General features: G+C 34.7%; 1 protein-coding gene across 15 annotated transcripts in view; it reads right to left on the bottom strand.

Moving 5' to 3' along the window:
* Positions 1 to 236: 236 nt before the first annotated feature.
* The window catches only part of AFDN (afadin, adherens junction formation factor), a 100,189-nt gene continuing 87,145 nt past the window's right edge, over positions 237 to 13,280 (bottom strand). For 6 of the 15 annotated variants that reach the window (XM_070932597.1, XM_070932595.1, XM_070932594.1 and 3 more), the window contains 4 exons: positions 10,801 to 10,935; positions 6,869 to 7,157; positions 3,146 to 3,227; positions 237 to 2,432 (listed from right to left, as the gene is read on the bottom strand). In XM_070932597.1, coding sequence (XP_070788698.1) covers positions 2,288 to 2,432; positions 3,146 to 3,227; positions 6,869 to 7,157; positions 10,801 to 10,935 — 651 coding nt within the window. In that variant the 3' untranslated portion in view covers positions 237 to 2,287. Of the gene's footprint in view, positions 2,433 to 3,145; positions 3,228 to 6,643; positions 7,158 to 10,800; positions 10,936 to 12,853; positions 12,890 to 13,280 lie in introns of all 15 variants that reach the window. The other 9 variants (XM_070932591.1, XM_070932590.1, XM_070932589.1 and 6 more) reach the window with 5 other exon arrangements.

Here is a 13,280-nt window from a genome sequence, read left to right on the forward strand (position 1 = left end):
GGAAACTCTGAAGTTCTAATAAAGACTGTGCATTGGAAATCAAATATTTCATAAAATCCTTAGCTACAAAAATAGATTGTAATTTAAATTATCCATAGAATAATCAATAGCTTGAATTAAACACTGGGGTTTAATTCTCCCAGATTATAATTCCTAGTAATTGTTAATATTGCAACAGAAAATATGTCTGAATAATATGAACAAATACTCCTGATCAGACATTATACAGTGCAAAGTTAAATACAATACAAAGTTTATTAAAAATAGGTTGCAAGTGAAATACAGTAGAAATGGGAAACCACAGCAGTTCTTATGTTGTTTTCTCCATAATGCACCAATAGATACGAAAAGCATTTTTATTCATATTCACATGGCTTGAATGCCCAATAAGCAGGTATGGACAACTATGGCAACTTTACTACCCGTGGACTTCAACTCCCAGAATTCCTGGCTCAGGAATTCTGAGAGTTGAAATCCCCAGGTCATAAAGTTGCCATAGTTGCCTGCCCCTGCCCAATAGTGTTCAAATCCACTCCACAGTAAGTAATATTTCTTTCCTTAAATTCTAGCAGCAACAGTATTCCAGCCACAGAGTATCTAGTGTTCTCAAGATAAATTGGGGGACACCTCCTTTTTTCCCTGAATAACAGACATAACAAGCATGCAATCCTTCATTAACACTTTCAACCAATTTAATCTCCTACTTCATATTTAACAGGTGAACATTAAAAGAACACTTTCAAATAAGAAACCTGAACTATGTAAAAAAAATATTTACACTCCAATTTTATCATTAACTTGCATTTATTTTTTTATCATACAACTCTTATTAAAAGTGATTTCTAAGGCAGTAAAGTCTACCCTCTGCATTTGGAAGTGTGCATAATTCCCTAAATATATATTTATAAGAGAACATATTATACAGAAAAATCATCTAAAACCCAATTAAGGACTTTATCAAATAGAAAATTTGTTTAGAATCACAATATATTGTTTTAAGCATCACACAATGCGAAAAAAAACTAAGATGAGGTCTTTATTCTTAACATCAGCTATACATATAGCTGAAAGATCAGCGGGTGAAACAGATTTCAACCATTTAAAAATTAAATAATCCTGCAACATAGTGTGTAAAATAGCTTGAACTGCCAACATCATCTACAATTCTACAATATAAAGAAAAAGAACAATAGCTAACTAGAGGTACCTTGACCAGCACTTTTCTATACGAATGTCTGATGACATGCCATCAGAATATTGCCAGGTTCCCTCAAAGGAAATTCTTACTGAAAGGCAATTTTTCTTTCCTTTTGCAGCCACAAGTAATCACATTTCCCCTGTATGTAGTGTTTAATTGCCTGCTACTGATAATTGACGTCTTTAGTCCATTTGTGAATATTTAACTTTGGTTTTATCTTGGCTACAATGGAGCTACCACTTGAAGTTTATTCCATATTGCTAAAGTGTGAAATTTCAGAATAGCTTTAAAACAATACATACGCACACACGCACACACCACCATACCCAGTGTCCAATATTACTTATTTTTTAAATTCTTATCAATGTTTCAAAACTCAAGTTTTAGAAGTGATTAATACTTCAGTGTAAGAAGAGATAAGACAGTGGGAAAAATAGGATGCATATCTTGTTACATTGCTGGACTGCCATCAAAACAAGTCAAGTATTTAATGTCCAAATTCTAGATGTACATAGAATAATCTATGTGGCTTAGTATGGACATGATAATGGAGCCCTTTTACTTCTAATCAAGTGTGTTCATAGCAGGAGTTTATCTATAGAAATCCTTATTAGGACTCCTAATACTAGTGTTCACTATTACGCTACTATTCTGAAAGACTAGCTCCCAAGATCTCTTAAAAGTTTATATTAACTTACACTTGTATCAAACCTACAGTGCAACAAGCAGTGGTAGTTAGGCAGTTCAAGCTACAGCCACTCTTTCTGCTTAACAGATGTTTACATGTTTTGTAAAAGACTAGGAAGCAACAATTCCAGACAGTTCCAAAAGCAGCTAAAGGACAATGATGTGGAAAAGGACATGACACTTGATTTATTTAATTAAAATATATTTTACAGTGCCTCAATTGTATAAACCACAAGCACTTGGCAAATAATTGATTTTCTTGCTATTGCAACATATAGTTTAGAAAGAAATACTCCAGACGGAAAAAAATATCTCATTTGGTATGAGATTCTCCTCCTCCTTGAACTGCCCAATTCTAGTTCCATAGAGATTTTCTGGTTATTTGATAAGGTGACAGTTATCCTACTTTGTATTTAACTCATTTTCCAATTCGGTTAATTTCCTAGATGCCTTTACTTTGTTAGACACATCTTGACCCTGGGAAAAGAGTCTTTGTCGCTCCCGGAAAGTCAAGTTCTCTGGTGCACCAGGTATATCTGTATCTTGACTGCAGGAAATATAAAAAATATTCAATGTTATAAAAATACGTTATATTTTAAGTGCAGCTGTTCTGTTTTTCTAATTAGCCTTGGTCTACAACATTCACACCCTTTTATTTAAAATCAGATAATTAATTATTAAAAAAATATTAAAAATGGACATATAATTAAATAGCCATTTTTCATCATTAAATAGTTCATACTATTAGAGCATTTGTTAAACCTTAGTTTAACATGCCAATGAAACGTTAGTGTAGCTATTAGGAAATCTAAAATATTTTATATAGGGTGGGTTCACATTCAAGATGACTCCAATGCCTGCTTCTGGATTTCTACATATAAACTACATGTCAAGATTACATATACTGGCTTTAATATAACATTTAGCTTCTTGTTTGGTGTGCATTTACATGCAAGCACAGTACAACACCTATTTTTCCTCTCACCACTTCTCTTTTATGATTTAGGCTAGACAGAAGCCTAAAGTTAAAGATGAATTAAAAGTTGTTGTCCCAATCTAACACTTTACTCAGTACACCATACTGACACTTACGAGGGCTATCATTACTATAAAATATTTCAAACTTTTCTAAATATGGATGCATTGCTATGTTTAAAAATATTTTAGATCTTTAAAAACCTTTAATTACCTAAATATCAACCAGAAGTATATCACATATCAATAAAGCAGTATTTAAAAGCAAACTTATTTCCATTTTACCTTTTCAATTTCTTCTCTCTTGAGTCTGAATAAGATTCCTGTGAACCTGCAAGTGCTCCAGTAGATCCAGTGTAGTTTGAGCCTTTGTAAAAAGAAAATAAAATAACAATAACTATTTTTTCTCTCTCAAAAGGTGCAGTGCTTTAAATGGATCTGACTCTATACTTTCAGGTCTAGTCTCCTAACACTACCAGCTCCCTTATAAGAAAGGGGAAAAAATATTTAAAACTGAATATAATGGCAAATATTTCTATCAAATGACAACTTTTCATCATGGACAATATAAATGAAATCAAATATATATGAAACAAATATCCAAGCTTGCCAAATCTTGCATATACAGATTGCAAATATTCCAGTGATTTAAATGAAATTTAAGCAGTTTGCATGAATAATTGCAAAATAAGCATTAGCTTCCTGTTTATAAGACTAGATGAAAACATATCCAGTAACATCAGGAACTTTTGCCTTTATATTTCGCAAAGAATAGATTTATAAGAGATTAAGAATGTGCAGAATTTGAGAATATAGTTTTATACAACTTTCCAATATATTCTTTTAACTGCAGAGTCCACAATGAATCTGTAACTCTATAATGCCTATTTAGAAATGCTATTTTTAAAATGTCTATTTTGTATACATTTTGCAGCACTGCACCTTTATACTTCGCTCTCATGTAAACAAACACAACAGCAAAAACAGCAAACTCTTTACACTACCGATGAATCTTCCCCAAAGGCCACAAGATTAAACACATCATTTGCATTTGAAATATCAACTCATCCCCCACATTTCATAGATTCTCACTTCTGCTATTGGTACTGGTTAAGTAGAACCATCTCTTCTGGCCACAAAACATTTGAGTTTTCAAGTAGTATTTTTAGTTTTTAAATACTGCATGTGTTTTTCTTGTAAGCCTTGTTCACAAAAGCAGATATATATACTCCTTCCATTAGTAGTCTTTATTCAGTTATTCAATTTAAATATTTTACAGATTTCAGCAGTATAAAGCTGTATTTAATATCAGACTGGTGCCCAACAGTTAGTTAAAGAAAACTTAATGCATGGGTACTTCTAAGAAATCTCCACAGAATTTAGTGAGATTATGAATTTAGTGAATTAAGTGTGAAACTGAATTTAGTGAGGTAAACTTCTAGGGAATCACTAGGAATCTACTCAGAATATTAATAATATGTTGGTTAGAAATTAATTTTGCTTCATGTCCAATTTTAAACTTATCTTTTTTATGTTGAAAAGTTAATCTAAACATAGAAGCTTATCCACATTAGTATTAGTTATAGTTGCTCACATTTTATTCCCAGATTGAGGAGTGCCAGTCTTCTAAAGTAATCCCAACAATCTAATGGAAGGAGCTGGGAAAGTTTACTTTTGCAGAAGCAGAGTTTGCCATACATTCGTTTAAGGACAGCAATATGAGTGTTAATGAGATGAAGAGAGAAGCTGCGTAGTGATTTTGCATTATGTGCAAAGAGCTTTTTACTTTAATACTTTAGGCAGACATCCTTCACAAAAGACTGAAGGTTCAAATGGGATATGTGACCTGTTTATAAACTTAAAAATATTAAAATAGTTATAATGGGATGTTATAGACCATATATGGAGGTCAGATGAACATCAAATTATATGGCATTTTTGAGTAACAACCCTTAGCTTGTTTATATATTTTAATAAGAATTATTAGGTACAGAAGCACAGAATCATAGTTGGAAGGGACTTTGGGGATAATCTAGTACAACCCTCTGCCCAGTGCAAGATGTGACAGATAACCATTTACTTTCTAGTTGAAGACCTCTGGTGAAGGTCTTCATGTAACAGCCGGTTCCACTAACTGACAGCTTGTACAAATATGCCTTGCATTTTTTCCTAGCAAAATAGGAATTTTGAAATTTCTGTTAAATTTCATCTACTCATTTCAGGAAAATGCTCAATCTTTCTAGACCCTTTTTAAAACTTTTCCCACCTATATCTAAAGTATTAGATGCTTCTCATCTATTTGTGTCACCATCAAATTTTCTTAAGAGTCCCTTCAGCATCCTCATCCAAGTCACTATTGAAAGTGTTGATCATAATGGGGCCCAGGACGGAGTCTGCCATTCAAATACTTCCAAGTTGAAGTGGAGCAACTAATAAGCACTTCTGGGTGCAGTCATTCAGCTATGGGTTTATTTAACAGTGATATCGTATTACACTGTTTTATAAAGATATTTATTATATAGCATTTCCAAAATATGAAATAAGCAAAATTTATCTATTGGCAGAAGTCTCTTGTGACTGCCTGGGGAAGCATTATATTTAGGAAGTGAATGTTAATTCTGAAGTTTCTCACCTTAACTATAATAATAGCAGCATTATTCACTGCTTTGTTTTACTATAGAAAGAGCAATAGTCTCTTATAGATTCCTTGACTATCTTTAGAAGGTACTGATCAAACAGGGAAATCCTACAGCTATTTGTGGAACTTCCTTTAAGCTGGGATCAAACTACCAGCTGGGATCCATTTTGAGAATTTTTGATTATTACTAGCAATAGCACTTAGACTTATATACTGCTTCATAGTGCTTTACAGCCCTCTCTAAGCAATTTAGAATCAGCATATTGCCCCCAACAATCTGGGTCAAACTAAACTTTTTTTTGCTTAAGTTACAAAACAAAACAAGCAGCTGCAAAATAGTTTGCAAGCTTCCCAAAACTCACTAATGCTCCACCTTCTTCCAAAAATATGACTTTTTACTTGTATCTTGTCAATGCATAAACCAGCTACAACCTAAGGCTTTGACATTGGAGTTCTAGTGGAACTACTTGTGGCCAATATTATTCAGTTACATATTTTATAATGAAGGGGAAAGAAGAAAGTGAGGAATGTAAATAGGATAAAGCAAAACAACATGAATAATGAAGAGAAAGTTACTTCAGTATTGAGCAATGTGTAGTAGAAACCTCATAAAAAAGTATATCCATCTGCTTTGTTTGCTTTTTCTAAAATATACACTCAGGTAGCATTTCACTTCAAATGTAATTGTTGGTTTATATACTTTCAAAGCCTTTTGCACACTATTTACATGGCAAGTAATAAGCAGAAAGCCCACTGCTTCCCACAGTGAATAAATATCCTTATCGCGAAAAACATGTACCTCAGAAATGTGAAAGCACCATGGACCAATGAATAATAGTAATAAACAGTGAATGAAAGAGGTGTAGATCAAAAGCCAAACCCAACAGTACTTTTAGTGGAATTTTGAGAATCATTTGCTTTCAGTATATGAAAGTAAGAATTTTAGAATTTGATAAAGAAATGGAAAGACCACAGGTTTAAAATAAAATTTATAGCAACAAATCCGATTGAGAGTTGGATCACCACGCCCAAGATTGTGATCAAGTAAGAAGGAATCATGAGAGTGATTTTGTTCAGAAGAGTACTTTAGTGGGAAATTTGTAGAGAGTTTTCAGAGAGATTGTAAATTAAAATATTCCGTCTACCTTTTGTGTTGCTGGGATTGATGAAACTTGGCTTGTGTGGTGGGGGAGGGGGTTGGCTCATTTTGTTAGCAGTACTGTTGGCATTGACAGCGGAGGGCTGGCATGAGTTGGACAGACAGAGGCCATCTGAGACTGGGCGTGGTTGGCGGGAGGGCTGCTGTGGCTTAGGGGGGACAGGAGGAAGGTCACCGCAAGATTTTCTTGTACTGGTGTACTTATCCTGACCTGTTGCTAGACAGGAGTCCTCCTCCTCCTCATCATTGTATGCAACAAACTTGGCAGTATAAATCGTGTCAGGAGAGAGGACCTGAGTTTTGAGGTAAGAAGTGTTTCGTTGAGGTGGGGGAGGAGGAGCATTAGATGAAAGGGGTGGGGAGGGAAATTCATATTCCCGTGGAAGCGGAGGTCTGTACAGACCAGGCTCATCAGGCTCCAGCAATCGCCGTTCTGCTTCATCATGCTGGCGGCGCCTCTCTGCTTCCAAGCGATTATAATATTCTTCTTCCTGTCGCCTCTGTTGAGCCAAAGGGAATAAAAGGATGTTAGCAAATGTCAAATACCAAACGCAGAAATGGAAAATATTTGGGTAACTTTTTCATTTATCAAGGAAGAAAGTCACACTTCCTGCTCTAAAACATTGGTTTACCAATTGGTTTGCCAGCAACAACATACCATTGCCCGGTTCGCGCCCATAGAGAGGGCCTGCTCAGGGTGCTGTCGGCGAGACAATGTCGGCTGGCGGCCCCCAGGGGTAGAGCCTTCTCTGTGGGCGCGCCCACCCTCTAGAATCAACTGGGGCTTCGGCTGGCCCCTGATCTTTGCACCTTTTGCCGCAAATTAAAAACTTGGCTATTCGAGTCCCCCGGCCTGGACTGATGGGGTTTTTTACAGGTTTTTAATTGTATCTGATTTAATTAGGCATTTTAACTTGCATTATGGATTGTGGTTTTATTGTTGTGAGCCGCCCTGAGTCCGTTGGAGATAGGGCGGCATATAAGCCTAATAAATAAATAATAATAAATAAATAAATAAATAAATAAATAAATAAATAAATAAATAAATAAATACTTCTGAACTTTGGGTGGAATCCACTCTCTCCAGTTGCCTCTTGAGAGGCAGGAGAACCTATGAAGTAGACTTTGAGAGCAGGAGTGGGACAGAATGGAAGAAATCAAGCAGAACCCTTCCTGGTTTTGATGTCAGCAGAGCCATCTTTAGAAGAGAATATTTCTGGCTCAGGTTGAATTGAGGGTTCAGGGTTGAAAGAGCATCAAAGAAACCACAGAATCATCTTTGGATTCTGTTCAGTGATAAGGTATATATTTACACTGAAAAAAGTAAACTTGCAATAAATTATTGAAGTTTCAAGTAATATCAAGAAAAAAGAAAGTGAATAGAAAAAAACGAAATGTGAAATTCTACTTTGCAAATGAAATACAGGTAGTCCTTGAGCCCAAACGACAATTGAGCCCAAAATTTCTGTTGTTAAGTGAGACATTTGTTAAGTGAGATTTGCCCCATTTTATGACTTTTCTTGCCTCTGTTCATAAGTTTGTAACTTGGTTGTTAAGTGGATCTGGCTTCCCATTGACTTTGCTTGTCAGATCACAAAAAGTGATCATATGACCTTGGGACGGTCATAAATATGAATCGGTTGCCAAGCATTTAAATTTTGATCATGTGATCATGGGGATGCTGCAAAGGTTGTAACTGAAAAATGGTCATAAGTTACTTTTTTCACTGCCATTGTAACTTTGAACAGTCACTAAATGAACTGTTGTAAATCGAAGACCACCTGTATGCTTCCATTAAAACAAGGGATATTCAATACCAACAACGTCATAAACCTTCTTGTACTGAGTGCCAGGATGCATTAAACTCTCAATTACAGTTTAATGTCTGAAATTACATGAATGTAATTCATGTAAGAGCCTTGGTAGTACAGTGGTCTAAGGCACCCTGTTATTAAGCTGGTTATTAAGACCAGATGCCTGCAATTACTGCAGGTTCGAATCTCGCCAAGGCTCAAGTTGACTCAGCCTTCCATACTTTCTAAGGTGGGTAAATTGAGAACCCAGTTTGTGGGGGCAATAAGCTGACTTTGTATAAATATACAAAAGAATGAAGGCTATTGCTTAGCGCATTGTAAGCCACCCTGAGTCTCCGGAGAAGGGCGGCATATAAATCAAATTAAAAAAAAAATAATGTACACCCATCTCCCTGCTTGGCATTATAAATACAATACAGAAGGGTTGCATGGAGGAGTGAGGCTTAGGTCAGTTTTACATGTAACTTTACCAAACATGCAGAGCAGAGATAATGATAGTCTTTTTGTTGTTATTGTTGTTGTTTTGCTTTCCTTAAAAGGGATATAGGAGTTTATGTACAAAGACAGACACCACTGAAGAAGCGCTCCTATAGACTGGTTCCTAAACCATGGCTTGACTTATATCCAATTTTTTTTTCCTTAAGAGGGCTAGGCATATTTTTAAGCCATAAAGGACATTTAAGATAGCGACCACCCTGAAAAAACTGAAGCTACGGTGCCCATGACTAGACATAGGATGTCCATTTACCAGAATGAAGAAGTTGTTCTCCATCATTACCTCTAAGAGGAAAAAAAAACATTTCCCAGCCCTGCTTACCTTTGCCTTTCTTGGTAGCCAGTAGTCTACTTCCATACAAAACACAAGCAATTCCATTTTTTATTTTCAAACAATGTCACTTCCTTACTTTTCTTTAATTTAAAAGAATACTGGTAGGGAGTCTGAAGGATAGTGAAGTTCAGTATGTTGCCTAACCATAGTTTCATTCATTAATATTAAGCTTTCAATTTTTTTCAAATATTTATCATTTGGAACAAATGGATAAGATTTCAATCATTAGAATGGTATCACACAATATCATATATTTTTGAAGTGGGAGGGACATGGAAAATTAATAATGGTGGTAGGAAGATGAACTACAATTAATATTATATGCTAATATTTTTCTTGGGATTCCTTCATGTTTAAAATTTTTCCTGACAACCAAAACATCTCATGATCAGACCACCGTCTATCCATTCCCCTCTGTTTAATGAATCCCACTTATTTAAACCCACTTAGTGCCATTGTTTAATTAGATATGGTTTCTTCTGAATTAAATTCTTCATAGTACTAAATCTGACATTTTCTTTCTACCTTTTTTAAAATAGGATTTCAAAACTTATAACTTTATTCTTATTGCTTTAAAAATAATTTTATCCCTTTAGACTTACTTACTGGAGAGGATTTCATTTTGAATTTCTTTTGTTATGTTTAATATCCGAGATCTTTACATTGTTCTTGTACTCTCCCAGCTTCATATATCTTGCATTTTATTTGGATTTCATTTACTACCGTATTTTTCGGAGTATAAGATGCACCGGAGTATAAGACCCAGTTTAGTTTTTGGGGAGGAAAATAGGAAAAAAACCCCTCTGCCTACCAGGTATTCATCTGGCTAGCGTCCTTAGTCTGGTCAGCTTCAGCACATTAGTTTGCTGGGTTTTTATCCCCTGCTTGGGGATAAAAAACAGCTTCTAAGTCACAGCTGAGAAGCAGCAGCAATGAGAAAAGCAGGCAAAGCAGGGGTGGGGGTGGGGGCGATCGCTTTACTCGGCTAGCGCCTAGTTAGGGCTGAAAAAGAAGAACAGCTGAGAGTTGGAGCAAAGCATGGAGCTCGCTTCACTCACACAGCGGAGAGTCGAGGGAGCAGGCAAAGCTAGGAAGATTGCTGGCTAGTGCCTTGTTAACACGTTAGGGCTGAAAAAAAGCTTCGAAAAAGCTACATTTGGAGTATAAGACGCACCCAAATTTTCAGCCCCTTTTGGGGGGGGGGGCGGAAAGGTGCATCTTATACTCCGAAAAATACAGTAGTTTATATATTGCCTGCTTCTCAAAGACTCTTGAAGAATAATGAAATATATTTTTCTTTTCCTTAAATTGCATATCTACAAACAGAGTCAGCTTGGCTTTATATTTTAAGTAGTGTACAGAATTCAATACAGTACATATTAAGAGCCACAAAACCCGCTGCAGATGATTCTATCCCTAGCTTTGCTGAAGACTTAATAATACCAGCAGGTCAAACCAATTTAAGTGAAATATACAAAGTTATAGAAGACTGAATGAAACCTTTTGCTCAGCCTCTCGCTTTGTCCGCTCCTCCTCTTGGCGACGACGCTCTTCTTCTTGCCTGGCCCTATCTTCTGCTTCCCGTTTGCGCATTTCCTCCAATTGCTGCTGCCGTCTGCGCTCCTCATCCTGTAACTAATGAAGATTTATCTTGTGTTTTACCTCAGATCCTTTCGAAGACAGAAATAATATTCCATGAAGAAAAATATCCATTACTATTCAAAAGAACCTTTTTTTAAGCTAATTAATAATTATTTTCTCTTGGGAATTTTTTTTTTTTTTTTGCATTTTGGGAAAAAAAAACTTATAAAGGAAATTCAAAAAGGAAATGTATTTACCCTGAAGAAATGCTATTCCTCAGGAGCGTCCAACCTGTGGCCCATGGACTGCATGCGAACCTGAACAGCTAGTAATGTGGCCCCACAAGATTGTAAATTTTAACCTTATGTGATTTATATACATTAACTACATTGTATATTTTATATGCAGTTAAGACAGTTCCTCTTCTTTCAATGCAGCCCAGGCAAGCTAAAAAGTTGGACACCCATGCTATAGATTTTGTAGGCATTTCTGTTCTAGACACTGTTTTTATAGTTCAAACTCTATTTTACCATGGTTCTTCTGGGAAGATGCACAAACTATGGTCAATGATAAGCTTCTATTCTTTTCCCATTAGATAACATTCCTCTGATCTTGACAGTAAACCCAACATATCAGCTACTTAAGCTGCCTATGATTTCTTTTTTTCATATAGTAATGTTTTTTACTGCAAAGGATCATTTGGAATCTCTGTAAAATAGGAAAAGTAATGAAAATCCATGCTTCAAAGTGCAAATATTTAATCACATTAAATAAGGATCTCTGGCTAGTTCACATAATCTTAAATTATCAAACATCTTAAACAGTTTCAGAAAAGTGTTCCTCAACGAATGACTATCATCTCCTTTAAACACCTGTGAGAAGAAGTGTTACAAAAGAATAAAGGAGAACTACTGGACTCTGTCCCACACTTTTTAAAATAGCTAAAATTATACTGTAATTCCAAGCATTGCACCAAGTGGTGTTATTTTAAAGGGGGGGAGGGGAATCAAAATTAGTATTTTTTATGAAAGGGAAGGAGGTAAAATCTTTAATTATAATTGCATTTGATAGGTTTCTCGTGTCATGAACCAACTGCACTTTTAAATATATTGAGTTCAGCAAGTATGAATTAGATACCGAAAACTCTTTACGTTGTTGAATTGTAATATCTATGATTTGCAGTTTAATACACAAAATGATTAGTTTTAAGAAAGGGAAATTGAATATTGCACTATTTACTTAGATCTGATTCCTTTAACACCTTTGTCATAATAATAGGTTAATAAAACTGATCAGTACAATACATCTTACTTTGATTTCATAGTTAATAAAATAGCTAAAACATATCATGAAATTATTATAAAACTATTCTTATATATTTTGATACTTTTAGTGTAACATAAAATACTAGTCTTCCATCAATAAGGTAACAGCAATGAGTGTGAAATAATTTTTTGTAAAAATATTTTAAATCATTTAAGTTCAAAGGTTTAACCCTAGAGTTCTATTCCAAAAACCAAATCATTAAAACTAACTGTAAATGCCAAATTATCAAAAGCTTGAATAAGAAGACAAATAATCTATTGGAATGCTAAAATACATTAAAATATATGATTTAGGGAAGATTTTGCATGGGGAAATGAATAATGGAAACTCACCTGTACAAAATGTTTTCAAACTACTGATATATGTTAAATTGTTAATATATGGTTCATTTAACTGTGTAGTTCACAAGTAAAATATGCAAACACAATACAACTTTAAAAGAAAAGTAGGAGAAAAAAATTAGGAGCATTCCTCAAGCATTAGGTAAGTGTCTCTTGCTTACCACTAATTTAATGTATTAGTCCTTGCCCTGAAGCACTCTAAAGATAAACAAATATCCAATGCACATTGGATTAGCATTAATTAAAAAGAAAAAGAAAAAAAAGTATTAAGGAAAGGCATCGAAGAGAAAGAAATAAGAACATACCAAATCTAGAACAGAGATTGCTGGCAAAGCAGTCTGCTGCAGGTAATAAGAGAAGGAAAAAGAAAGATGCACAGTGAAAATAAGGATAAATTTAGATTGCACTATGCCAAAATCATTTTCTTTGATTTGTTACTACAGCTGAATAAAAATAAAAGTCAGTGTGACAGTCTAATATTATGTTAGCAAATCTCTCAATATAAATCAGAAAAGGAGATTTGTAAAAAAAATATTTTCTGTACACTCTGTTAATTCATCTATTTGTGCTTAAAGATTTACATGATATCAAGAGCACAGAGTATTGTGGGAAAATGGCCAACTGGTTATATTATTTTAAATTTACCATTAATAAGGAGCAGATCTAATAGGAGTTCTAGAACTCTGCAAAACAAATACAAGATATATTTTGCAACTATTTAGAAAAAGAGTT

The sequence above is a fragment of the Pituophis catenifer genome, unplaced genomic scaffold (assembly GCF_029215685.1).
Source record: "Pituophis catenifer annectens isolate HBS135680 unplaced genomic scaffold, rPitCat1.0.hap2 SCAF_1, whole genome shotgun sequence".
Lineage (NCBI taxonomy): Eukaryota > Metazoa > Chordata > Lepidosauria > Squamata > Colubridae > Pituophis > Pituophis catenifer.